We start from the raw sequence: 27,969 nt of genomic DNA, 5'->3' as shown, positions 1-27,969 counted from the left end.
GTAACGAGGCTATATACAGGGGGTACCGGTACCGGGTCAATGTGCGGGGGTACAGGTTAGTAACGAGGCTATATACAGGGGGTACCGGTACCGGGTCAATGTGCGGGGGTACAGGTTAGTCGAGGTAATTGAGGTAATATGTACAAATAGGTATGGGTAAAATGATTATGCATAGATAATAAACAGCGAGTAGCAGCAATGTAAAAACAAGGGGGGGTAATGTAAATAGTCCGGGTGGCCATTTGATGAATTGTTCAGCAGTCTTATGGCTTGGGGGTAGAAGCTGTTAAGGAGACTTTTGGACCTGGACTTGGCTCCGGTACCGCTAGGACGCCATGCGGGACACACTAATGGTATCTGAGCCTGGTTCTGGTGCCAGGTCAGAAGGCCAGAGGTGACTCACCTGGAAGTCTTCCTGGGGGAACTGCAGCATGTCCCGGAGGACATCACTGAGAATCTGGGTCTTCCTCTGGACAAGAACAGTCTCATAGTCCAGGGGTTCGATAACTTTGGGCTTCACCTGGGGAACACATAGACACAACATGCTGTTAATATACAGGTATTTACACAGAGAACATGCTGTTTTCAAAGCCGACCAGAGGAGTGCTTTGAAAAGGTGGATATCTCTTTTAGGGAGGACTTTCTCAACTCTAACACACAACATAAAGATGGCAGAGTCTCACTGTGGACTTCAAAAGGAGAGCTAAGAAGTGAACTTGGGCCCTGGTCAAAAGTAATACACTTTGGGATGCAGTCAGTATTGTAAGTTGAGCTCAGAGAATCTGTAGCTGCTGGGGCCCTTTTCACACATGCTATCTGTTAGTGACATCCCTATGAGGGCTGCAGCCTGCAGCCGCCCACAGAGAACACATCCACCTTTACTAGCTCCCTGATGGAAGGCAGGATCATTATGACATCATGTCACTCTCTGACAGCTAACACACAGCCCTGATGGAAGGCAGAAACATTATGACATCACTCTCTGACAGCTAACACACAGCTCTGATGGAAGGCAGAAACATTATGACATCACTCTCTGACAGCTAACACACAGCTCTGATGGAAGGCAGAAACATTATGACATCACTCTCTGACAGCTAACACACAGCTCTGATGGAAGGCAGAAACATTATGACATCACTCTCTGACAGCTAACACACAGCTCTGATGGAAGGCAGAAACATTATGACATCACTCTCTGACAGCTAACACACATCTCTGATGGAAGGCAGAAACATTATGACATCACTCTCTGACAGCTAACACACAGCCCTGATGGAAGGCAGAAACATTATGACATCACTCTCTGACAGCTAACACACAGCCCTGATGGAAGGCAGAAACATTATGACATCACTCTCTGACAGCTAACACACAGCTCTGATGGAAGGCAGAAACATTATGACATCACTCTCTGACAGCTAACACATAGCTCTGATGGAAGGCAGAAACATTATGACATCACTCTCTGACAGCTAACACACAGCTCTGATGGAAGGCAGAAACATTATGACATCATGTCACTCTCTGACAGCTACATTTACATTACATTTAAGTCATTTAGCAGACGCTCTTATCCAGAGCGACTTACAAATTGGTGCGTTCACCTTAAGACATCCAGTGGAACAGCCACTTTACAATAGTGCATCTAAATCTTTTAAGGGGGGTGAGAAGGATTACTTTATCCTATCCTAGGTATTCCTGAAAGAGGTGGGGTTTCAGGTGTCTCCGGAAGGTGGTGATTGACTCCGCTGTCCTGGCGTCGTGAGGGAGTTTGTTCCACCATTGGGGGGCCAGAGCAGCGAACAGTTTTGACTGGGCTGCGCGGGAACTGTACTTCCTCAGTGGTAGGGAGGCGAGCAGGCCAGAGGTGGATGAACGCAGTGCCCTTGTTTGGGTGTAGGGCCTGATCAGAGCCTGGAGGTACTGAGGTGCCGTTCCCCTCACAGCTCCGTAGGCAAGCACCATGGTCTTGTAGCGGATGCGAGCTTCAACTGGAAGCCAGTGGAGAGAGCGGAGGAGCGGGGTGACGTGAGAGAACTTGGGAAGGTTGAACACCAGACGGGCAGCGGCGTTCTGGATGAGTTGTAGGGGTTTAATGGCACAGGCAGGGAGCCCAGCCAACAGCGAGTTGCAGTAATCCAGACGGGAGATGACAAGTGCCTGGATTAGGACCTGCGCTGCTTCCTGTGTGAGGCAGGGTCGTACTCTGCGGATGTTGTAGAGCACGAACCTACAAGAACGGGCCACCGCCTTGATGTTAGTTGAGAACGACAGGGTGTTGTCCAGGATCACGCCAAGGTTCTTAGCGCTCTGGGAGGAGGACACAATGGAGTTGTCAACCGTGATGGCGAGATCATGACAGCTAACACACATCTCTGATGGAAGGCAGAAACATTATGACATCACTCTCTGACAGCTAACACACAGCTCTGATGGAAGGCAGAAACATTATGACATCACTCTCTGACAGCTAACACACAGCTCTGATGGAAGGCAGAAACATTATGACATCACTCTCTGACAGCTAACACACAGCTCTGATGGAAGGCAGGATTATTATGACATCATGTCACTCTCTGACAGCTAACACACAGCTCTGATGGCAGGCAGGCAGAATCATCATGACATCACTCTCTGACAGCTAACACACAGCTCTGATGGCAGGCAGGCAGAATCATCATGACATCACTCTCTGACAGCTAACACACAGCTCTGATGGATGGCAGGATCATTATGACATCACTCTCTGACAGCTAACACACAGCTCTGTCCCGTCACTAAGGAGCACGTTACAACTCAACACCATGGGTAAGAGCTACACTATTTAATATTTAGAAAACACACATGATATATATATATATGAATGTTTGAGCCTCACCGTCCAAACCATCTGGTTTTCTGATTGATGTGATTACAGTTAGCTAAAAACATCGAACTGTTATCTATAATCAACTTTTGGAGTATTTTAAAAACAGAATTGTGACGCATTGTTGTTCATATCAACATAAGGCCTTAAGCAGATAAGAATGCAGATTTCATTCCAGAGGGAATCAACTGTAGCTTTTGCGTCTCACGTAATGTCTTCTGCTTGGACAAGCTGTACCACAGCAGGCAGTGGAGTTACATAAGATACCTCATAGTGCTGCTACAGACGACATCCATCACTGACAATGACAATGTCCATCGAACTATATGAATTCACTGAAACACAAGGGACTTTGCTATATGGTAATGTTGGTGGTATTATCATGGTAGTGTATACGTGTCACGTCCTGACCTTAGTTCCTTTTGTATGTTTCTATTTTAGGTTGGTCAGGGTGTGAGTTGGGGTGGGCATTCTATGTTTTTGTTCTATGTTTGGTATTTCTATGTGTTTGGCCTGGTATGGTTCCCAATCAGAGGCAGCTGTCAATCGTTGTCTCTGAGTGAGAACCATACTTAGGTAGCCTGTTTTCCCACTCTTGTTTGTGGGTGGTTGTTTTCTGTTTAGTGTATGTCACCTTACAGAACTGTTTCGTTTCTTCCATTTCACTTTGTTATTTTGTTTTTGTGCGTTCAGTCAATACATTATGACGGACACTTACCATGCTGCATATTGGTCCGATCCTTCTTACTCTTCCTCAGATGAAGAGGAGATTCGTTACAATACGATATGGCACAGTTCAGACATCCACTCATCAAGCAGTAACAATACATAGTGGCCATAGAGGCAAAGAACACTTGAGACGACTAAATCTATACATTCTCAACAGCTTGAGACGACTAAATCTATACATTCTCAACAGCTTGAGACGACTAAATCTATACATTCCCAACAGCTTGAGACGACTAAATCTATACATTCTCAACAGCCTGAGACGACTAAATCTATACATTCTCAACAGCCTGAGACGACTAAATCTATACATTCTCAACAGCTTGAGACGACTAAATCTATACATTCTCAACAGCTCCGGTAGAGAGCCAGGACTTTGGGTTGAGCAGCAGTACAGTTGCATCTAGTTTGATGATCTCAGAGGGAGAGTCTTGTTAATGGACCAGTTTTAAGATGTATTGCTAGCGGCCATGCTAATAACACAGTCAGTACCACAGTGTTGACTGGAGAGATCTGTGTTTTTGTCCCTTTCACGGTCACAGTCCACTGGACAAGTGCAAGACAGTGAGGAGGAGGGTGTCTTCCTATCTGCTCCTAGCCTGTGAGGGCATTATCAGACATTCTTCAGAAGAGTGACGCTGGCTTATGCAAGCATGAATACACACGCACACACGCACGCACGCACACACACACACACACACACACACACACACACACACACACACACACACACACACACACACACACACACACACACACACACACACAACTCACACACACACACACACACACACACACGCAAACGTGCCCAAACATACCCTGCAGTGAGGTCTGACACACGCACACACACTTTCTAACACACTGAGACAAGAACACGAATGACAGCTGACAGAGTCATGCTCTCAGGCCAGGTGAGTGAGGAGACATGACTACAGACTGCTGGGAGATAACAGTCCAGACAGGTGAGCTGTGTGTGTGTGTGTGTGTGTGTGTGTGTGTGTGTGTGTGTGTGTGTGCACTCTCATCCTCTGTCAGCTGAAATCACCACATCGCTATGATCACAGAACAGGCCCCACAGCTACACAAGGCCAACCTGCCATAGAGACAGCTTACTGTAAACCCTGCATAACATTGTAAACATAGGTAGCCTGTCCTGATTCCAGGTATTAACCTGTACATGGAATTTGACATTCTTTGAAAGCAAAAGGTGCCTTTAATTCAGTGACTACACATTGAATATGACAGTTATGTTTACTGTTTAGCCCACAGGAGCCAATACTGTGGAAACCTCATTAAACAGGGATTTTCCCAGACACTTCCTGTGCATGACACACCTGGGGGTCAGGTGACAGTAAGCCAATCATCAGCCTACGGAAGCCAACAATACGCTACACACTATTAAAGAAAACACAAAAAGCTCATTCAATTCAATACAGGGACTTGAAGAGAAATAGTACACATTTAATTTAGCCAATATCACATGTGCATTATGTGATTGATTCCTGAGCCTTTCATTTTTTAAATGTAACTAGGCAAGTCAGTTAAGAACAAATTCTTATTTACAATGAAGGCCTACCCCAGCCAAACGACACTGGGGCAATTGTGCACTGTCCTATGAGACTCCCAATCACAGCTGGTTGTGATACAACCTGGAATCGAACCAGGGTCTTTAGTGACACCTCCAGCACTGAGATGCAGTGCCTTAGACCGCTGCACCACTCGGGAGCAGAGACGCGCTCCCTTGTGACTTCACCCGGACTATTTACATTGACACCCTTTGTTTTTACACTACTGCTACTTGCTGTTCATTACCTATGCATCGTCACTTTACAAATGACCTCGACTAACCTGCACATTGACTCGGTACCGGCTGTATATAGCCTTGTTATTGTAATGTCATTGCTTTTGTTACTTTTTGATTTTATTACTTTTTAAAAAACTTTTGTTTATTTAGTAAATATTTTATTAACTCTATTTCTTGAACTGCATTGTTGGTTAAGGGCTTGTAAGTAAACATTTCAAGTTCAGGTCTACACTTGTTGTATTCGGCGCATGTGACAAATAACATGTGATTTGATTTGCCTATTGTCAACCTTCCTCCCACTGTCTACATGACCCTTGAGGTTCTCCATATGCCCGTGTCAGGTACCAGACGAGCATATTCAGACAAACCACAGAGTAAGCCCTGGATAAGAAAATGTCTATTCACTGACTGTAGCCCAGTCGTTCTCACTCCCTCAGCCCCATGACCACAGCCCAGTCATTCTCACTCCCTCAGCCTCATGACCACAGCCCAGTCATTCTCACTCCCTCAGCCCAGCGGCATGACCACAGCCCAGTCGTTCTCACTCCCTCAGCCCCATGACCACAGCCCAGTCATTCTCACTCCCTCAGCCCCATGACCACAGCCCAGTCATTCTCACTCCCTCAGCCCAGCGGCATGACCACAGCCCAGTCATTCTCACTCCCTCAGCCCCATGACCACAGCCCAGTCGTTCTCACTCCCTCAGCCCAGCGGCATGACCACAGCCCAGTCGTTCTCACTCCCTCAGCCCAGCGGCATGACCACAGCCCAGTCGTTCTCCTCCTCAGCCCCATGACCCCCAGTCATTCTCACTCCCTCAGCCCAGTCGGCCCAGCGGCATGACCACAGCCCAGTCGTTCTCACTCCCAGCCCAGCGGCATGACCACAGCCCAGTCAGCCCCATGACCACAGCCCAGTCGTTCTCACTCCCTCAGCCCCATGACCACAGCCCAGTCATTCTCACTCCCTCAGCCCAGCGGCATGACCACAGCCCAGTCGTTCTCACTCCCTCAGCCCAGTCATTCTCACTCCCTCAGCCCAGTCATTCTCACTCCCTCAGCCCAGCCCCATGACCACAGCCCAGTCCACTGCTGCAGTGATGACCCAGATCCTCCTACAACACAGTACAGCACAGTACAGTACAGCACAGCACAGTACAGCACAGTACACCACAGTACAGTACAGCACAGTACACCACAGTACAGTACAGTACAGTACAGTACAGTACAGCACAGCACAGCACAGTACAGCACAGTACAGTACAGCACAGCACAGTACAGCACAGTACAGTACAGTACAGTACAGTACAGTACAGCACAGTACAGCACAGCACAGTACAGTACAGTACAGTACAGTACAGTACAGCACAGTACAGCACAGCACAGTACAGTACAGTACAGTACAGTACAGTACAGCACAGCACAGTACAGTACAGCACAGTACAGTACAGCACAGCACAGTACAGCACAGTACAGTACAGTACAGTACAGTACAGTACAGCACAGTACAGCACAGCACAGTACAGTACAGTACAGTACAGTACAGTACAGCACAGTACAGCACAGCACAGTACAGTACAGTACAGTACAGCACAGTACAGCACAGCACAGTACAGTACAGTACAGTACAGTACAGTACAGCACAGCACAGTACAGTACAGCACAGTACAGTACAGCACAGCACAGTACAGCACAGTACAGTACAGTACAGTACAGCACAGTACAGCACAGCACAGCACAGCACAGTACAGCACAGTACACCACAGTACAGTACAGCACAGCACAGTACCTCACAGTACACCACAGTACAGTACAGCTGTTACGGATACAGTTATCCTGTGTGTGTGTATCCTGTGTGTGTTTCTTTTCTCTCCTTCTCCCCTCACAGGTGAAAACCATCACTCCCCAATCAGTCAACAATCAATCATCAATCAGAAGACACACCTCCTCCTATTTCCTACCCTATCACAGTTCCTTCCCCATGGTTTAAAAACCCCATCATTTGTTTGCTCTGGAGCAATCTCTAGCTCAATCTCTCGCTCAATCTCTAGCTCAATCTCTCTGTAAATGCCATGTCTGTAGGTCTCTGTGTTTCACTCTCGCTTTATGTCTTAACCTCTCTTTTGTTTAAAGCACCTCCATAGCACTTTGTCATCACCTGTGAGTATTGTTTTTGGTTATGGTGTTTGTGTGTTGCTGGTGGGAAAAGGGGGAAACCAAGACAAGTCGCCCATGGGCATACACTACCCGTAGGTGAACTTTGTTAAATACACTAGTTAGAACTGGGCGGACCACCCACTGTATTTTTGGTTAGTTAGTTAGCTGTTGTTAAAGTAGGCTAGTCTAGCTTAGGGGTGTTTTTGAATACTTATTGTTTCTTTCCTTGGGTCCAGCTCAGCCCCTTTTCCTGCTCCCCCCATTACCGTGTGTTTATAAATAAACCTGGAGTTTGACGGTAGATTTCTGTTGTCGTGGTTATTTCGTTCACACTTTTACTTTGTCACAATAATAATTTGCATGAGTTATGTTACGGGTCTCATTACCATCCCCCCTAGACTGTCGGGCCAAAAGGGATTCGTAACAACAGCACAGCACAGTACAGCACAGTACACCACAGTACAGCACAGCACAGTACAACACAGTACAGCACAGTACAGCACAGCACACCACAGTACAGCACAGCACAGCACAGTACAGTACAGCACAGCACAGTACACCACAGTACAGCACAGCACAGCACAGTACAGTACAGCACAGTACAGTACAGCACAGTACACCACAGTACAGTACAGCACAGCACAGCACAGCACAGTACACCACAGTACAGTACAGCACAGCACAGTACACCACAGTACAGTACAGCACAGCACAGCACAGTACACCACAGTACAGTACAACACAGTACAGCACAGCACAGCACAGTACACCACAGTACAGTACAGTACAGCACAGCACAGTACACCACAGTACAGTACAGCACAGCACAGCACAGTACACCACAGTACAGTACAGCACAGTACAGCACAGCACAGTACACCACAGTACAGTACAGCACAGCACACCACAGCACAGCACAGTACAGCACAACACAGCACACCACAGTACAGCACAGCACAGCACAGTACAGTACAGCACACCACACGACAGCACAGCACACCACAGTACAGCACACCACAGTACAGCACAGTACAGTACACCACAGTACAGTACAGTACACCACAGCACAGTACAGCACACCACAGCACAGTACACCACACCACAGTACAGCACACCACAGCACAGTACAGCACAGCACAGTACAGTACACCACAGTACAACACAGCACACCACAGCACAGCACACCACAGTACAGCACACCACAGTACAGCACAGTACAGTACACCACAGTACAGCACAGCACACCACAGTACAACACAGCACAGCACAGTACAGCACACCACAGCACAGTACACCACAGTACAGTACAACACAGTACAGTACAACACAGTACAGCACAGTACACCACAGTACAGTACAACACAGTACAGCACAGCACAGCACAGCACACCACAGTACAACACAGCACAGCACAGTACAGCACACCACAGCACAGTACACCACAGTACAGTACAACACAGTACAGCACAGCACAGCACAGCACACCACAGTACAACACAGCACAGCACAGTACAGCACACCACAGCACAGTACACCACAGTACAGTACAACACAGTACAGCACACCACAGCACAGTACACCACAGCACAGTACAGCACAGTACAGTACAGCACAGCACAGCACACCACACACAGTACAGTACAGTACAGCACAGTACAGCACAGCACACACAGCACACCACAGTACAGCACAGTACAGCACAGTACAGCACAGCACAGCACAGCACAGTACAGTACAGCACACCACACGACAGCACAGCACACCACAGTACAGCACACCACAGTACAGCACAGTACAGTACACCACAGTACAGTACAGTACACCACAGCACAGTACAGCACACCACAGCACAGTACACCACACCACAGTACAGCACACCACAGTACAGTACAGCACAGCACAGTACAGCACAGCACAGTACAGTACACCACAGTACAGTACACCACAGTACAGCACAGTACAGTACACCACAGTACAGTACAGCACAGCACAGTACAGTACAGCACAGCACAGTACACCACAGCACAGCACAGTACAGCACAGTACAGCACAGCACAGTACACCACAGCACAGCACAGTACAGCACAGTACAGCACAGCACAGTACAGCACACCACAGTACAACACACCACAGTACAGCACAGCACAGTACACCACAGCACAGCACAGTACAGCACAGTACAGCACAGCACAGTACAGCACACCACAGTACAACACACCACAGTACAGTACAGCACAGCACACCACAGCACAGCACACCACAGTACAACACAGCACAGTACAGCACAGCACACCACAGCACAGCACACCACAGTACAGCACACCACAGCACAGCACAGCACAGTACAGTACAGCACACCACACCACATCACAGCACACCACAGTACAGCACACCACAGTACAGCACAGTACACCACAGTACAGCACAGTACAGTACACCACAGTACAGCACAGCACAGTACAGCACAGCACAGTACAGCACACCACAGCACAGCACAGCACAGTACAGTACAGCACAGTACACCACACCACAGTACAGTACAGCACAGCACACCACAGCACAGCACAGCACAGCACAGTACAGTACAGCACACCACACCACAGCACAGCACAGTACACCACACCACAGTACAGCACACCACACCACAGTACAGCACACCACAGCACAGCACACCACAGTACAGCACACCACACCACAGTACAGCACACCACACCACAGTACAGCACACCACACCACAGTACAGCACACCACAGCACACCACAGTACAGCACAGTACAGTACACCACAGTACAGCACAGCACAGTACAGCACAGTACACCACAGTACAGCACAGTACAGTACACCACAGCACACCACAGTACAGCACAGTACAGTACACCACAGTACAGCACAGCACAGCACACCACAGTACAGCACAGTACAGCACAGTACACCACAGTACAACACAGCACAGCACAGCACAGTACAGCACACCACAGCACAGTACAGTACAGCACACCACACAACAGCACAGCACACCACAGTACAGCACACCACAGTACAGCACAGCACAGCACAGTACAGTACAGCACACCACACAACAGCACAGCACACCACAGTACAGCACACCACAGTACAGCACAGTACAGTACACCACAGTACAGCACAGTACAGTACACCACAGTACAACACAGCACAGCACAGTACAGCACAGTACAGCACAGCACAGCACAGTACAGTACAGTACAGTACACCACAGTACAGTACACCACAGTACAGCACAGTACAGTACAGTACAGCACAGTACACCACAGTACAGCACAGTACAGCACAGCACAGCACAGTACAGCACAGTACAGCACAGCACAGCACAGTACAGTACAGTACAGTACACCACAGTACAGTACACCACAGTACAGCACAGTACAACACAGCACAGCACAGTACAGCACAGTACAGCACAGCACAGTACAGTACAGTACAGTACAGTACAGCACAGTACACCACAGTACAGCACAGTACACCACAGTACAGCACAGCACAGTACACCACAGCACAGCACAGCACAGTACACCACAGCACAGCACAGTACAGCACAGTACAGCACAGCACAGTACAGTACAGTACAGTACAGTACAGCACAGTACAGTACAGTACAGCACAGTACACCACAGTACAGCACAGTACAGCACAGCACAGCACAGTACAGCACAGTACAGCACAGCACAGCACAGTACAGTACAGTACAGTACACCACAGTACAGTACACCACAGTACAGCACAGTACAGTACAGTACAGCACAGTACACCACAGTACACCACAGTACAGCACAGCACAGCACAGTACAGTACAGCACAGCACAGCACAGTACAGTACAGTACAGTACACCACAGTACAGTACACCACAGTACAGCACAGTACAGTACACCACAGTACAGCACAGCAAAGCACAGTACAGCACAGTACAGCACAGTACAGTACACCACAGCACAGCATAGTACACCACAGCACAGCACAGCACAGTACAGCACAGTACAGCACAGCAAAGCACAGTACAGTACACCACAGTACACCACAGTACAGCACAGCAAAGCACAGTACAGTACACCACAGCACAGCACACCACAGCACAGCATAGTACACCACAGTACAGCACAGTACAGTACACCACAGTACAGCACAGTACACCACAGTACAGCACAGTACAGTACACCACAGTACAGCACAGCACAGTACAGCACAGCACAGCACAGTACACCACAGTACACCACAGTACAACACACCACAGTACAGCACAGTACAGTACACCACAGTACAACACAGTACAGTACAGCACACCACACCACAGCACAGCACACCACAGTACAGCACACCACAGTACAGCACAGTACAGTACACCACAGTACAACACAGCACAGCACAGTACAGCACACCACACCACAGTACAGCACACCACAGCACAGCACAGCACAGCACAGTACAGTACAGCACACCACACCACAGCACAGCACACCACAGCACAGTACAGTACAGCACACCACACCACAGTACAGCACACCACAGTACAACACAGCACAGCACAGTACAGTACAGCACACCACACCACAGTACAGCACACCACAGTACAACACAGCACAGCACAGCACAGTACAGCACAGCACACCACACCACACCACAGCACAGCACAGTACAGCACACCACACCACAGCACAGCACAGCACACCACAGTACAGCACACCACAGCACAGCACAGTACAGTACAGCACACCACAGCACAGCACACCACAGCACAGCACAGTACAGTACAGCACACCACAGCACAGTACACCACACCACAGTACAGTACAGCACAGCACACCACAGCACAGCACAGTACAGCACAGTACAGTACACCACAGCACAGCACAGCACACCACAGTACAGCACACCACAGCAGCACAGCACAGCACAGCACAGTACAGTACAGCACACCACACCACAGCACAGCACAGCACACCACAGTACAGCACACCACAGTACAGCACAGTACAGTACACCACAGTACAGCACAGTACAGTACACCACAGTACAACACAGCACAGCACAGCACAGTACAGTACAGTACAGTACACCACAGTACAACACAGCACAGCACAGTACAGCACACCACAGTACAGCACACCACACCACAGCACAGCACAGTACAGCACACCACACCACAGCACAGTACACCACACCACAGTACAGTACAGCACAGCACACCACAGCACAGCACAGCACACCACAGTACAGCACACCACACCACAGCACAGCACACCACAGCACAGTACAGTACAGCACACCACACCACAGTACAGCACACCACAGTACAACACAGCACAGCACAGTACAGTACAGCACACCACACCACAGTACAGCACACCACAGTACAACACAGCACAGCACAGCACAGTACAGCACAGCACACCACACCACACCACAGCACAGCACAGTACAGCACACCACACCACAGCACAGCACAGCACACCACAGTACAGCACACCACAGCACAGCACAGTACAGTACAGCACACCACAGCACAGCACACCACAGCACAGCACAGTACAGTACAGCACACCACAGCACAGTACACCACACCACAGTACAGTACAGCACAGCACACCACAGCACAGCACAGTACAGCACAGTACAGTACACCACAGCACAGCACAGCACACCACAGTACAGCACACCACAGCACAGCACAGCACAGCACAGTACAGTACAGCACACCACACCACAGCACAGCACAGCACACCACAGTACAGCACACCACAGTACAGCACAGTACAGTACACCACAGTACAGCACAGTACAGTACACCACAGTACAACACAGCACAGCACAGCACAGTACAGTACAGTACAGTACACCACAGTACAACACAGCACAGCACAGTACAGCACACCACAGTACAGCACACCACACCACAGCACAGCACAGTACAGCACACCACACCACAGCACAGTACACCACACCACAGTACAGTACAGCACAGCACACCACAGCACAGCACAGCACACCACAGTACAGCACACCACAGCACAGCACAGTACAGTACAGCACACCACAGCACAGTACACCACACCACAGTACAGTACAGCACAGCACACCACAGCACAGCACAGCACAGTACAGTACAGTACAGCACACCACAGCACAGCATAGTACACCACACCACAGTACAGCACACCACACCACAGTACAGCACACCACACCACAGCACAGCACACCACAGTACAGCACACCACAGTACAGCACACCACACCACAGTACAGCACACCACACCACAGTACAGCACACCACAGCACAGCACAGCACAGTACAGTAGAGCACACCACAGCACAGCACAGTACACCACACCACAGCCCAGCACAGCACAGTACAGTACAACACACCACAGCACAGTACACCACAGCACACCACAGTACAGCACACCACAGCACAGCACAGCACAGCACAGTACAGTACAGCACAGTTGCTGTGGATAAAAACGCCTGCTAAATGGCATATATTATAATATTACATGAGGGCAACCAGAGACTTACCACAAACCATGGGTAGTGCGGCTCAGTGACAACATGGTTAAATAGTGCATATGATTTGAAGGGCAACTATTCCTTATTAACAACAAGTGCCTCTGGGGAGTTTTAGCCTTTTGATAGAAATGGCCGTTCTACTCACCATAGAAACGGCCGTTCTACTCACCATAGAAACGGTAGTTCTACTCACCATAGAAACGGCCGTTCTACTCACCATAGAAACGTCCGTTCTACTCACCATAGAAACGGCCGTTCTACTCACCATAGAAACGTCCGTTCTACTCACCATAGAAACGGCCGTTCTACTCACCATAGAAACGGATGTTCTACAGAACAAGGCCAGTTCAGAGGTTCTAGACTAGTCATGAAGCTGCTAGCAGAACAAGGCCATTCTAGACTAGTCATGAAGCTGCTAGCAGAACAAGGCCATTCTAGACTAGTCATGAAGCTGCTAGCAGAACAAGGCCAGTTCAGAGGTTCTAGACTAGTCATGAAGCTGCTAGGTGAACAAGGCTGGTTCAGAGGTTCCAGACTAGTCATGAAGCTGCTAGCAGAACAAGGCCAGTTCAGAGGTTCTAGACTAGTCATGAAGCTGCTAACAGAACAAGGCCAGTTCAGAGGTTCTAGACTAGTCATGAAGCTGCTAACAGAACAAGGCCAGTTCAGAGGTTCCAGACTAGTCATGAAGCTGCTAGCACAACAAGGCCAGTTCAGAGGTTCCAGACTAGTCATGAAGCTGCTAGCAGAACAAGGCCAGCTTAGAGGTTCCAGATGCCTGACATCACAACAGTTAGGGTACAACTACACCACAACAAGGAATATTGAGTGCTACAGATATTTGACTGTAACCAATACCGTCAAGCACTGCTGAAATGTGATGAAGTAACACAACCATTTCAGCTACCACTTAACGTTTCCTACCCAAAACACGTGGTAAAGAAATTCAGCCAACTACTAAAGTAACTTTTAGTGTCTCAGCTGAAACCATTGCTAGGTTATCCCCTCATTCCGTGACTTACCACCACCTGCGGTACTGCCTCCACCTCGGCTCCAGCCAAACTCTTGTACTGCTGGGGAGAGTCAATCACCAGCTCCTTCTTAGGGGCTTTGTTAGCCCTTCCTTGCATTGTCAACAGCTGTGGACACAAATGTCCTCACTAGATCCCAAAGAGCAGCAACAGGTAGCCAGCATGTCCAGCGGAGGGTAAAGTTAGGGAAGTTCTCCTGAGCCCCTATAGCTCTCTCTCTCTCTCTCAGACCACTCTGTGTCTGAATTTCTGAGCCTCCCAGTCCCAGACTCACACCCAGGCTACGGAGAGAGACGGCCCCTCCCACACCCAGCTGCGCTGCCTGCCTGCCTTTCTGGGGGAGTTACAGCCTTTGCACACACACAGACACACAGACACACACACACAGACACACACACATAGACACACACACACAGACACACACACACACACACACACACACACACACACACACACACACACACACACACACACACACACATACACACACACACACACACACACACACTCCTCCTCCTCCTACAGTCATCTGACCCCTCAGCTTCCACCTGGACTTTAATGACACGGACTAGACAAAGATGACACCTTCCATTCCACTGGTCTTCTAGTTCAAGGGACTGTCCAGTCCAACAGCTGTAAATAGAGCTGCTTCCCATTTCAGCATGGAGAATAACATAGAGAAGTAAGACTATAATAGAAAGGGAGACTAGAATAGTGTACTTCCATCGACATACATTATGTCATTTATTCAGGGAATTTGACAAACATCTAGAGAATTCATATCTGTGATGGAACACACTTACACATCAGCAGAACTGATGAGAAGTGTTTTTTCCCATGTCAACATCGGTTATCAACTAGAATCAACTCCCCAGATTGAGTTTGTAGCCATTTTTCACACATCCTGACCCACATAATCTGCCATCTAAACACCAAACTCTTTTCTCCTTTTTCCACTTGAAACTGATTGAAACTCAGTTAGAAACTGACTGAAACTCAGTTTGAAACTGATAGAAACTCAGTTAAAAACTGATAGAAACTCCGTTTGAAACTGATTGAAACTCAGTCTGAAACTGATTGAAACTCAGTCTGAAAGTGAAGACGCACACCTTATTAAAATCTCCAGATATACAGTATGATTGCATCTATAGAGTCAACAAGGTCAACAGTTCAATTTGTATCTATCTGTCCACTGTATGTAGCTCTGAGCTGTAGATCTTTATGTGTTCTTTCTGCTTCCTGGTGGTCACGGGGTCTCACCAGGGCCTCAGAGAGAGAGATTAGGCTTGTCTCCTGTCTGCAAAAGCCTCTGGTTGTTAATCATCCATCTACCAGAGGGGCATTTCAAGTGCTAACCCACCTCCAAGTAGGTTCAACCCTCCAGATTCCTCAATTGGCCACAGCAGGGAGGATGTTACCTTTTGTGTCAGAGCTCAACGCAAGGGGGCAGGACCTCGGTGAGGACTACAGCTGTTCCCCTACCACTGCCTCTCTGCCCGAACACTCAAACTCCGCCCCCCTGTCCCCACACTTAACCCCCGTCCCCCTGCAACCCACTGGCCTCTGTACACAGAACCCCCATCCCCAAGACATAACCCCCGTCTCCCACTAGACCACTCACATGCTGGAACCCCAGGCCCTGAAATACACAACCTTCCTCCAGCTTCACCCCCCTCCCTCCCCCAGGTTGGCGACACGGAGACTCAGAGAGAAGGGGACTGGGGAACATCACGGTGGAATGAGTTACATGTCTGTCTCTTCCTGAGGGAAAACAGTGGCAGCTCTCTCTAGGTTTCACAGAGCAGCGATGAGTCATCTGAGTTCCTGTCTCTGATAAACAATGTCTGCAATGTGCCTTTGGTGCGAGACTGTCATCACTCGTACGACTAACAAACCGATGAATGACAAGTCTTTATAGGCCAACATTAAGGCTGTACATTGTTCATTATGTTATACAGTATGTATAAGATCTACCCGTTTGCTGATGTAATGCAAGGTCCATTCCACCACATATTAGTGACAAAAGTCTTGTTTGGATGTTGACTCTCGTAGCAAACAACTAACTCGCGACCAAGTACAGTAATCAAGCTACTCCTCCTGCACGCCACAACTCCATGAGGAATGTCACCAGACATACTTTGAAACACCCACTTGTTTACTGTGTCACGGTCTCAGAGGAATCCAAATTAATTACTGTGCTGTTTATATCGATTGTGACATTTAGAAATTAGCATGTTGTCAACAATTCTTGAACAGCAATGACACAGTCATTGAGACGAGCACAGCACCCAGGACACAGTCGTTGAGATGAGCACAGCACCCAGGACACAGTCGTTGAGACGAGCACAGCACCCGGGACACAGTCATTGAGACGAGCACAGCACCCGGGACACAGTCATTGAGACGAGCACAGCACCCAGGACACAGTCATTGAGACGAGCACAGCACCCGGGACACTCTCATTGAGACGAGCACAGCACCCAGGACACAGTCATTGAGACGAGCACAGCACCCGGGACACAGTCATTGAGACGAGCACAGCATCCTGGACACAGTCATTGAGATGAGCACAGCACCCGGGACACAGTCATTGAGACCAGCACATCACCCGGGACACAGTTATTGAGACGAGCACAGCACCCAGGACACAGTTATTGAGACGAGCACAGCACCCGGGACACTCTCATTGAGACGAGCACAGCATCCTGGACACAGTCATTGAGATGAGCACAGCACCCGGGACACAGTCATTGAGACCAGCACAGCACCCGGGACACAGTTATTGAGACGAGCACAGCACCCAGGACACAGTCATTGAGACGAGCACAGCATCCTGGACACAGTCATTGAGATGAGCACAGCACCCGGGACACAGTCATTGAGACCAGCACATCACCCGGGACACAGTTATTGAGACGAGCACAGCACCCAGGACACAGTTATTGAGACGAGCACAGCACCCAGGACACAGTTATTGAGACGAGCACAGCACCCGGGACACTCTCATTGAGACGAGCACAGCATCCTGGACACAGTCATTGAGATGAGCACAGCACCCGGGACACAGTCATTGAGACCAGCACAGCACCCGGGACACAGTTATTGAGACGAGCACAGCACCCAGGACACAGTTATTGAGACGAGCACAGCACCCAGGACACAGTTATTGAGACGAGCACAGCACCCAGGACACAGTGAATCCATGTTCTATTAGTCTGAAACAACTAGACATCTGTTCTAATCCCTAACTGGGTAGTTTTATATGTATATATATATATATATACACAGTACCAGTCAAAAGTTTGGACACACCTACTTGTTGTGCTTGGTTTTGTACTATTTTCTACATTGTAGAATAATAGTGAAGACATCAAAACTATGAAATAACACATATGGAATCATGTAGTGACAAAAAAAGTGTTAAACAAATCAAAATATATTTTATATTTGAGATTATTGTACCATGTAGAACCATATAGAACCATGTAGAAACATGCAACTGTTCCATAGTAAATTATTATTATATTATTATTATACTTGGTTATACTATTCCCTAATAAATTATTGCTACAGTATACCTGGTCTCTGTCATAGCATTATCAAGGTGCAGAGTAAATACAAATATTGCTGTTTTTCAATTTGCATCCATAATGTTTAGCTGTGTCTTGAAGATACTGAATATGATTGATCGTGTGATGATGCGCAAATCTGAGAAAGGGACAGAATTCTGCTTCAGTTATCTTTGTGTTTCATCGTTACTTCTTCCCTTTACTGCCACCCAGAGTTGCTTCCTCTGTTTAAATCATCTATATCAGCCCTAGACTTTTATTGAGTTTCATTCTGCGTCATCACTGAATCACCGTGTTATCTATTTAGGTAAATATGAGGGAAATTGGTATTGTGGGGCCTATCACACTGCATCTGGAACTAGAGGACAGTTATCAAATTATGCAATGATAGCAGTCTTTTCATTGTGACTTTTCCTCAGCTCAGTGTATCAATGATAAGGTTAGCACATAGTAAAACACCCTCAACTAATCACTCTCTTTAGACTGCTATGTCAGGTCAGTCCACATCTAGACCACTGCTATGTCAGGTCAGTCCACATCTACACCAATGCTATGTCAGGTCAGTCCATATCTAGACCACTGCTATGTCAGGTCAGTCCACATCTAGACCACTGCTATGTCAGGTCAGTCCACATCTACACCACTGCTATGTCAGGTCAGTCCACACCTACACCACTGCTATGTCAGGTCAGTCCACACCTACACCACTGCTATGTCAGGCCAGTCCACATCTACACCACTGCTATGTCAGGTCAGTCCACATCTACACCACTGCTATGTCAGGTCAGTCCACATCTAGACCACTGCTATGTCAGGTCAGTCCACATCTAGACCACTGCTATGTCAGGTCAGTCCACATCTACACCACTGCTATGTCAGGTCAGTCCACATCTACACTACTGCTATGTCAGGTCAGTCCACACCTACACCACTGCTATGTCAGGTCAGTCCACACCTACACCACTGCTATGTCAGGTCAGTCCACATCTACACCACTGCTATGTCAGGTCAGTCCACATCTACACCACTGCTATGTCAGGTCAGTCCACATCTACACCACTGCTATGTCAGGTCAGTCCACATCTACACCACTGCTATGTCAGGTCAGTCCACATCTAGACCACTGCTATGTCAGGTCAGTCCACATCTAGACCACTGCTATGTCAGGTCAGTCCACATCTACACCACTGCTATGTCAGGTCAGTCCACATCTAGACCACTGCTATGTCAGGTCAGTCCACATCTAGACCACTGCTATGTCAGGCCAGTCCACATCTACACCACTGCTATGTCAGGTCAGTCCACATCTACACTACTGCTATGTCAGGTCAGTCCACACCTACACCACTGCTATGTCAGGTCAGTCCACACCTACACCACTGCTATGTCAGGTCAGTCCACATCTACACTACTGCTATGTCAGGTCAGTCCACACCTACACCACTGCTATGTCAGGTCAGTCCACACCTACACCACTGCTATGTCAGGTCAGTCCACATCTACACCACTGCTATGTCAGGTCAGTCCACATCTACACCACTGCTATGTCAGGTCAGTCCACATCTACACCACTGCTATGTCAGGTCAGTCCACATCTAGACCACTGCTATGTCAGGTCAGTCCACATCTAGACCACTGCTATGTCAGGTCAGTCCACATCTACACCACTGCTATGTCAGGTCAGTCCACATCTAGACCACTGCTATGTCAGGTCAGTCCACATCTAGACCACTGCTATGTCAGGCCAGTCCACATCTACACCACTGCTATGTCAGGTCAGTCCACATCTACACTACTGCTATGTCAGGTCAGTCCACACCTACACCACTGCTATGTCAGGTCAGTCCACACCTACACCACTGCTATGTCAGGTCAGTCCACATCTACACCACTGCTATGTCAGGTCAGTCCACATCTACACCACTGCTATGTCAGGTCAGTCCACATCTACACCACTGCTATGTCAGGTCAGTCCACATCTACACCACTGCTATGTCAGGTCAGTCCACATCTACACCACTGCTATGTCAGGTCAGTCCACATCTAGACCACTGCTATGTCAGGTCAGTCCACATCTAGACCACTGCTATGTCAGGTTAGTCCACATCTACACCACTGCTATGTCAGGTTAGTCCACATCTACACCACTGCTATGTCAGGTCAGTCCATATCTAGACCACTGCTATGTCAGGTCAGTCCACATCTAGACCACTGCTATGTCAGGTCAGTCCACATCTAGACCACTGCTATGTCAGGTCAGTCCACATCTACACCACTGCTATGTCAGGTCAGTCCACACCTACACCACTGCTATGTCAGGCCAGTCCACATCTACACCACTGCTATGTCAGGTCAGTCCACATCTAGACCACTGCTATGTCAGGTCAGTCCACATCTAGACCACTGCTATGTCAGGTCAGTCCACATCTAGACCACTGCTATGTCAGGTCAGTCCACATCTACACCACTGCTATGTCAGGTCAGTCCACATCTACACTACTGCTATGTCAGGTCAGTCCACACCTACACCACTGCTATGTCAGGTCAGTCCACACCTACACCACTGCTATGTCAGGTCAGTCCACATCTACACCACTGCTATGTCAGGTCAGTCCACATCTACACCACTGCTATGTCAGGTCAGTCCACATCTACACCACTGCTATGTCAGGTCAGTCCACATCTACACCACTGCTATGTCAGGTCAGTCCACATCTAGACCACTGCTATGTCAGGTCAGTCCACATCTAGACCACTGCTATGTCAGGTCAGTCCACATCTACACCACTGCTATGTCAGGTCAGTCCACATCTACACTACTGCTATGTCAGGTCAGTCCACACCTACACCACTGCTATGTCAGGTCAGTCCACATCTACACCACTGCTATGTCAGGTCAGTCCACATCTAGACCACTGCTATGTCAGGTCAGTCCACATCTAGACCACTGCTATGTCAGGTCAGTCCACATCTACACCACTGCTATGTCAGGTCAGTCCACATCTAGACCACTGCTATGTCAGGTCAGTCCACATCTAGACCACTGCTATGTCAGGTCAGTCCACATCTACACCACTGCTATGTCAGGTCAGTCCACATCTACACTACTGCTATGTCAGGTCAGTCCACACCTACACCACTGCTATGTCAGGTCAGTCCACACCTACACCACTGCTATGTCAGGTCAGTCCACATCTACACCACTGCTATGTCAGGTCAGTCCACATCTACACCACTGCTATGTCAGGTCAGTCCACATCTACACCACTGCTATGTCAGGTCAGTCCACATCTACACCACTGCTATGTCAGGTCAGTCCACATCTACACCACTGCTATGTCAGGTCAGTCCACATCTAGACCACTGCTATGTCAGGTCAGTCCACATCTAGACCACTACTATGTCAGGTTAGTCCACATCTACACCACTGCTATGTCAGGTTAGTCCACATCTACACCACTGCTATGTCAGGTCAGTCCATATCTAGACCACTGCTATGTCAGGTCAGTCCACATCTAGACCACTGCTATGTCAGGTCAGTCCACATCTAGACCACTGCTATGTCAGGTCAGTCCACATCTACACCAATGCTATGTCAGGTCAGTCCATATCTAGACCACTGCTATGTCAGGTCAGTCCACATCTAGACCACTGCTATGTCAGGCCAGTCCACACCTACACCACTGCTATGTCAGGTCAGTCCACATCTAGACCACTGCTATGTCAGGCCAGTCCACATCTAGACCACTGCTATGTCAGGCCAGTCCACACCTACACCACTGCTATGTCAGGTCAGTCCACATCTAGACCACTGCTATGTCAGGTTAGTCCACACCTACACCACTGCTATGTCAGGTCAGTCCACATCTACACCACTGCTATGTCAGTCCAAAAGTAAAAAATGTTTGTAATTTAACGTTCATTTCCTGCAATTCTACACATTGAGTCATAGAGCTGAGAGAACATTTTGGAGTTTTAAATCTAATTTCCAAGTATTCTACATATTCTGCCAAGTAGCTGAGAGAAAATGTTGCAGTTTTAAAGATAATTTCCTGCAATTCTATGCATTTTGCCATGGCTAATGCTATGTTATTTAACATTTAACATAACAACTATATCAATATTGTTCAATTAATTGTTTTTATAATTTTCAATTTTCCGTACTGTTTAGCTTTTATTATGGTGATTGTTAGTTCTCAAAGATTATATTATAAAAAATAATATATAGGTCAATTGTCCTTTCTACAGCATGCCCATGATATATTCGCCAAGGTTGAATATTATGGAAAATAATATAATGTAATGTAACTCTATCAGAAAATGTTAGAGTTCCAAACAGCAGGGCAATGATGCGTACAATGTAGCTGTCAGAGTCAAACAAAGCCCCTGTTGCCAGGGAAGGTGTTGGTGCAGGAGCATAGCTAGATAATGTTCTCCTGTCCCAGTCAGAGTGTCAGAGTGTGAGAGAGATGGCCACGGAAAACGCCTTAATGTTATCAGCATGTCTGGAAACACTCCCTCCTAGGCAACTTCACAATGGCCTGAGACGACACACATACTGTAGGAAGTAATCCTGACAACAAAAACAAAACAAAGCTAGACAGCTAGGGAGCTAAGTCTGTTGTTGTTTAGCTGTGCTTAGGTCCAGAATGTAAAAAAGAGATGTGGGATTTTTATTTATTTTATTTAACCTTTATTTAACTAGGCAAGTCAGTTAAGGAAAAGGCAAAAGACCTCCTGCGGGGGCTGGGATTCAAAATAAAATGTAGAACAAAACACACATCACAATAAGAGAGACACCACAACACTACATCAAGAGAGACCTAAGACAACAACATAACATGGCAGCAACACATGACAACACAGCATGGTAGAAACACAACATGACAAAAACATGGTAGCAACACAACACGACAACAATAAGGTAGCAACACAGCATGGCATGAACAAAATCCAATACAGTTAAATAATCACTATCTTTTTTGGGCCAATTTAAAATCGATATTTGATTACAAGTATCAATTTGTTTCTACTATAGGTAACTAACAATCAGCCAAAAGCATACCACCCTGTATCCCACTGTGGGCTTGCCACTAAGCATGGTCGGTCCTGGTTGGTCCCTGGATGGGAGACCAGATGCTCCTGGAAGTGGTGGTGGAGGGTCAGTAGGAGGCACTCTTTCCTCTGGTCTAAAAAAATATATATATCCCAATGCCCCAGGGCAGTGATTGGGGACATTTTTTTAATTCAACTTTTTCACTCCGGACGTTTTATAGACAGCAGAGTCTCACAACTCAATCGCTGGTTGAAAACAGTTTTCTGCCACTCCCAAAAGATAGAATTTGAAGATAATTGTCCCTCTTTCTGGGACTCACCCACAAACAGGAACAGGAGTGCCGGACTCCATCCTAGCTAGAGGGGTGCTCTCATCTGAGCTACGAACATAGACAGGGCTTCAACTCCCCTAGCTCCACAATGAAATAGGGTGCAGGCCAGGCAGCAGGCTGTTAGCCACTCTGCCAGCTTAGTGGAGTCTGCCACAAGCACAGTCAGTGTAGTCAGCTCAGCTATCCCCATTGAGACCGTGGCTGTGCCTCTAGGTTGGGCAAAACTAAACATGGCAGTGTTCGCCTTAGCAATCTCACTAGAATAAAGATCTCAATTCCTGCCATTATTGAAAGAGATTGTGATACCTCACATCTCAAAATAGGCCTACTTAATGTTAGATCCCTCACTTCAAAGGCAGTTATAGTCAATGAACTAATCACTGATCATAATCTTGATGTGATTGGCCTGACTGAAACATGGCTTAAGCCTGATTAATTTACTGTGTTAAATGAGGCCTCACCTCCTGGTTACACTTGTGACCATATCCCCCATGCATCCCGCAAAGGTGGAGGTGTTGCTAACATTTACGATAGCAAATTCCCCCCCCCCCCCCCCCCCGACGTTTTCATCTTTTGAGATCCTAGTCATGAAATCTATGCAGCCTAATCACTTTTTATAGCTACTGTTTACAGGCCTCCTGGGCCATATGCAGCGTTCCTCACTGAGTTCCCTGAATTCCTATCGGACCTTGTAGTCATAGCAGATAATATTCACATTTTTGGTTGACTTTAATATTCACAGACAGGGCCTCCTGGGTGGCGCAGTGGTTAAGGGTGCTGTACTGCAGCGCCAGCCGTGCCACCAGAGACTCTGGGTTCGCACCCAGGCTCTGTCGCAACCGGCCGCGACCGGGAGGTCCGTGGGGGCGATGCACAATTGGCCTAGCGTCGTCCGGGTTAGGGAGGGCTTGGCCTTTAGGGATATCCTTGTCTCATCGCGCACTAGCGACTCCTGTGGCGGCCCGGGCGCAGTGTGTGCTAACCAAGGTTGCCAGGTGCACGGTGTTTCCTCCGACACATTGGTGCGGCTGGCTTCCGGGTTGGATGCGCGCTGTGTTAAGAAGCAGTGCGGCTTGGTTGGGTTGTGTATCAGAGGATGCATGACTTTCAACCTTTGTTTCTCCCGAGCCCGCACGGGAGTTGTAGCGATGAGAGAAGATAGTAGCTACTAAACAATTGGATACCATGAAATTGGGGAGAAAAAGGGGTAAAATTCCCAAAAAATATTAAGTCCACAGACCCACTCCAAAACCCAAAGACTAGTTGATTGCCCTTCCAGACTCCCTCTGCCGACCCAAGGACGTCAGAGGACAAAAATCAGTTAACCACCTAACTGAGGAACTCCATTTAACCTTGCGCAATACCCTAGATGCAATACCCTAAAAACTAAAAACATTTGTCATAAGAAACTAGCTCTCTGGTATACAGAAAATACCCAAGCTCTGAAACAACCTTCCAGAAAATTGGAACGGAAATGGTGCCACACCAAACTGGAAGTCTTCCGATGAGCTTGGAAAGACAGTACCGTGCAGTATCGAAGAGCCCTCACTGCTGCTCGATCATCCTATTTTTCCAACTTAATTGAGGAAAATAAGAACAATCCAAAATTTATTTTTGATACTGTCGCAAAGCAGCATTCCCCAAGAGAGGCTGGCTTTCACTTCAGCAGCAATAAATTCATGAGCTTCTTTGAGGAAAAGATTATGATCATTAGAAAGCTAATTACGGACTCCTCTTTACTGCGTATTCCTCCAAAGCTCAGTTGTCTGAGTCTGCACAACTCTGCCAGAACCTAGGATCAAGGGAGACACTCAAGTGTTTTAGTACTATATCTCTTGACACAATTATGAAAATAATCATGGCCTCTAAACCTTCAAGCTGCATACTGGACCCGATTCCAACTAAACTATTGAAAGAGCTGCTTCCTGTGCTTGGCCCTCCTATGTTGAACATAATAAACGGCTCTCTATCCACCGGATGTGTACCAAACTCACTAAAAGTGGCAGTAATAAAGCCTTTCTTGTAAAAGCCAAACCTTGACCCAGAAAATATAAAAAACTATCGGCCTATATCGAATCTTCCATTCCTCTCAATTTAAAAAAAAAAGCTGTTGCTCAGCAACCCACTGCCTTCCTGAAGACAAACAATGTATACGAAATGCTTCAGTCTGGTTTTAGACCCCATCATAGCACTGAGACTTCAGACATAAGGAAGTGGATGGCTGCAACCTTTCTACTTTTAAACTCGGACAAAACAGAAATGCTTGTCCAAGAAACAAAGAGATCTTCTGTTGAAAAAGTTAACCTCCAATCAGATTGTCAGATCTACATGATGTAACCGCTACTTCTCAGAGGTGTGACAACGGGGAATGCTGAATTCCTAAGACAACACATAGCAAATTGTTGCATACAGTTGATAAGAAGAGTCCCTTCTGGGGCTGGGCTGCCCTACAACGGCACCTAAGTATATTGCTAATGTCGTATTGTGAGGTCCATGGCAATTCCTAGATCAAGAGAACACCCAGTCCATGTGTATAACACTGGTAGCTGTCAGAGTTTCCACTGGTAGAACAAGATAACAGAGATGAGGTAAAGAGAGGAGAGAGACTGCAGGCTTATAAGGAAATTAGGCTTGGATAATATCATATTATAGTCTTAGCAGAGATGAAAGAAGATCTCATTTCTTCCCAGTTTAGGACCTCCTGTGTATGCACAGGCTGTTTATGTGGCTAATCATATAATTACATGTAGAATCCCTATTCATTTCAATAGGATCTCTTATATTATTTATTTGACCTTTAACCTCTTGAACCTCTGGGGGCAGTATTTCATTTTTGGATGAAAAACGTTCCCGTTTTAAACAAGATATTTTGTCACGGAAAGATGCTCGACTATGCATATAATTGACAGCTTTGGAAAGAAAACACTGACGTTTCCAAAACTGCTAAAATATTGTCTGTGAGTGCCACAGAACTAATGCTACAGGCGAAACCAAGATTAAATTTCATACAGGAAGTGAGCCAGATTTTGGAGGCGCTGTGTTCCAATGTCTCCTTATATGGCTGTGAATGCGCAAGGAATGAGCCTACACTTTCTGTCGTTTCCCCAAGGTGTTTGCAGCATTGTGACGTATTTGTAGGCATATCATTGGAAAAATTACCATAAGAGACTACATTTACCAGGTGTCCGCTCGGTGTCCTCCGTGGAAACTATTGCGTAATCTCCAGGTGCGTGCATTTTTCCATTTTGAACAGAGGAGAAACCAAACTGCAACGAATGATTTATCATAGAATAGATATGTGAAAAACACCTTGAGGATTGATTCTAAACAACGTTTGCCATGTTTCTGTCGATATTATGGAGTTAATTTGGAAAAAAGTTTGCGTTGTAATGACTGAATTTTCTGGGTTTTTTCTTAGCCAAACGTGATGAACAAAACGGAGCGATTTCTCCTACACAAATGCTTGTGTAGCTATGGTTGAAAAGCATTTTTTGAAAATCTGAGAGGACAGTGTTGTTAACAAAAGGCTAAGCTTGTGAGCCAATATATTTATTTAATTTCATTTGCGATTTTCATGAATAGTTAACGTCCCAACTAGAGCTTGCGTCCCAACTAGAGCTCTGGAAATGCAAATGCGCTACGCTAAATGCTAATAGTATTAGTTAAAACTCAAAAGTTCATTAAAATACACATGCAGGGTATCGAATTAAAGCTACACTCGTTGTGAATCCAGGCAACAAGTCAGATTTTTAAAATGCTTTTCGGCGAAAGCATGAGAAGCTATTATCTGATAGCATGCAACACCCCAAAAGACCCACAGGGGACGTAAACAAAATAATTAGCATTTCGGCGTTACACAAACCGCACAATAAAATAGAAAACATTCA

The 27,969-nt window shown here is 47.3% G+C and overlaps 1 protein-coding gene across 10 annotated transcripts in view; it reads right to left on the bottom strand.

Moving 5' to 3' along the window:
- LOC115124084 (dedicator of cytokinesis protein 9-like) overlaps positions 1-27,969 on the bottom strand; it is a 229,148-nt gene that overhangs the window by 130,533 nt on the left and 70,646 nt on the right. For 9 of the 10 annotated variants that reach the window (XM_065019375.1, XM_065019381.1, XM_065019383.1 and 6 more), the window contains exon 2: positions 404-520. In XM_065019375.1, coding sequence (XP_064875447.1) covers positions 404-520 — 117 coding nt within the window. Of the gene's footprint in view, positions 1-403; positions 521-15,117; positions 15,355-27,969 lie in introns of those variants that run through there. The other variant, XM_065019376.1, reaches the window with a different exon arrangement.

This window comes from Oncorhynchus nerka, linkage group LG1 (genome assembly GCF_034236695.1).
Source record: "Oncorhynchus nerka isolate Pitt River linkage group LG1, Oner_Uvic_2.0, whole genome shotgun sequence".
In the NCBI taxonomy this organism is placed as follows: domain Eukaryota; kingdom Metazoa; phylum Chordata; class Actinopteri; order Salmoniformes; family Salmonidae; genus Oncorhynchus; species Oncorhynchus nerka.
This window is presented reverse-complemented; position numbering and strand designations above follow the sequence as displayed.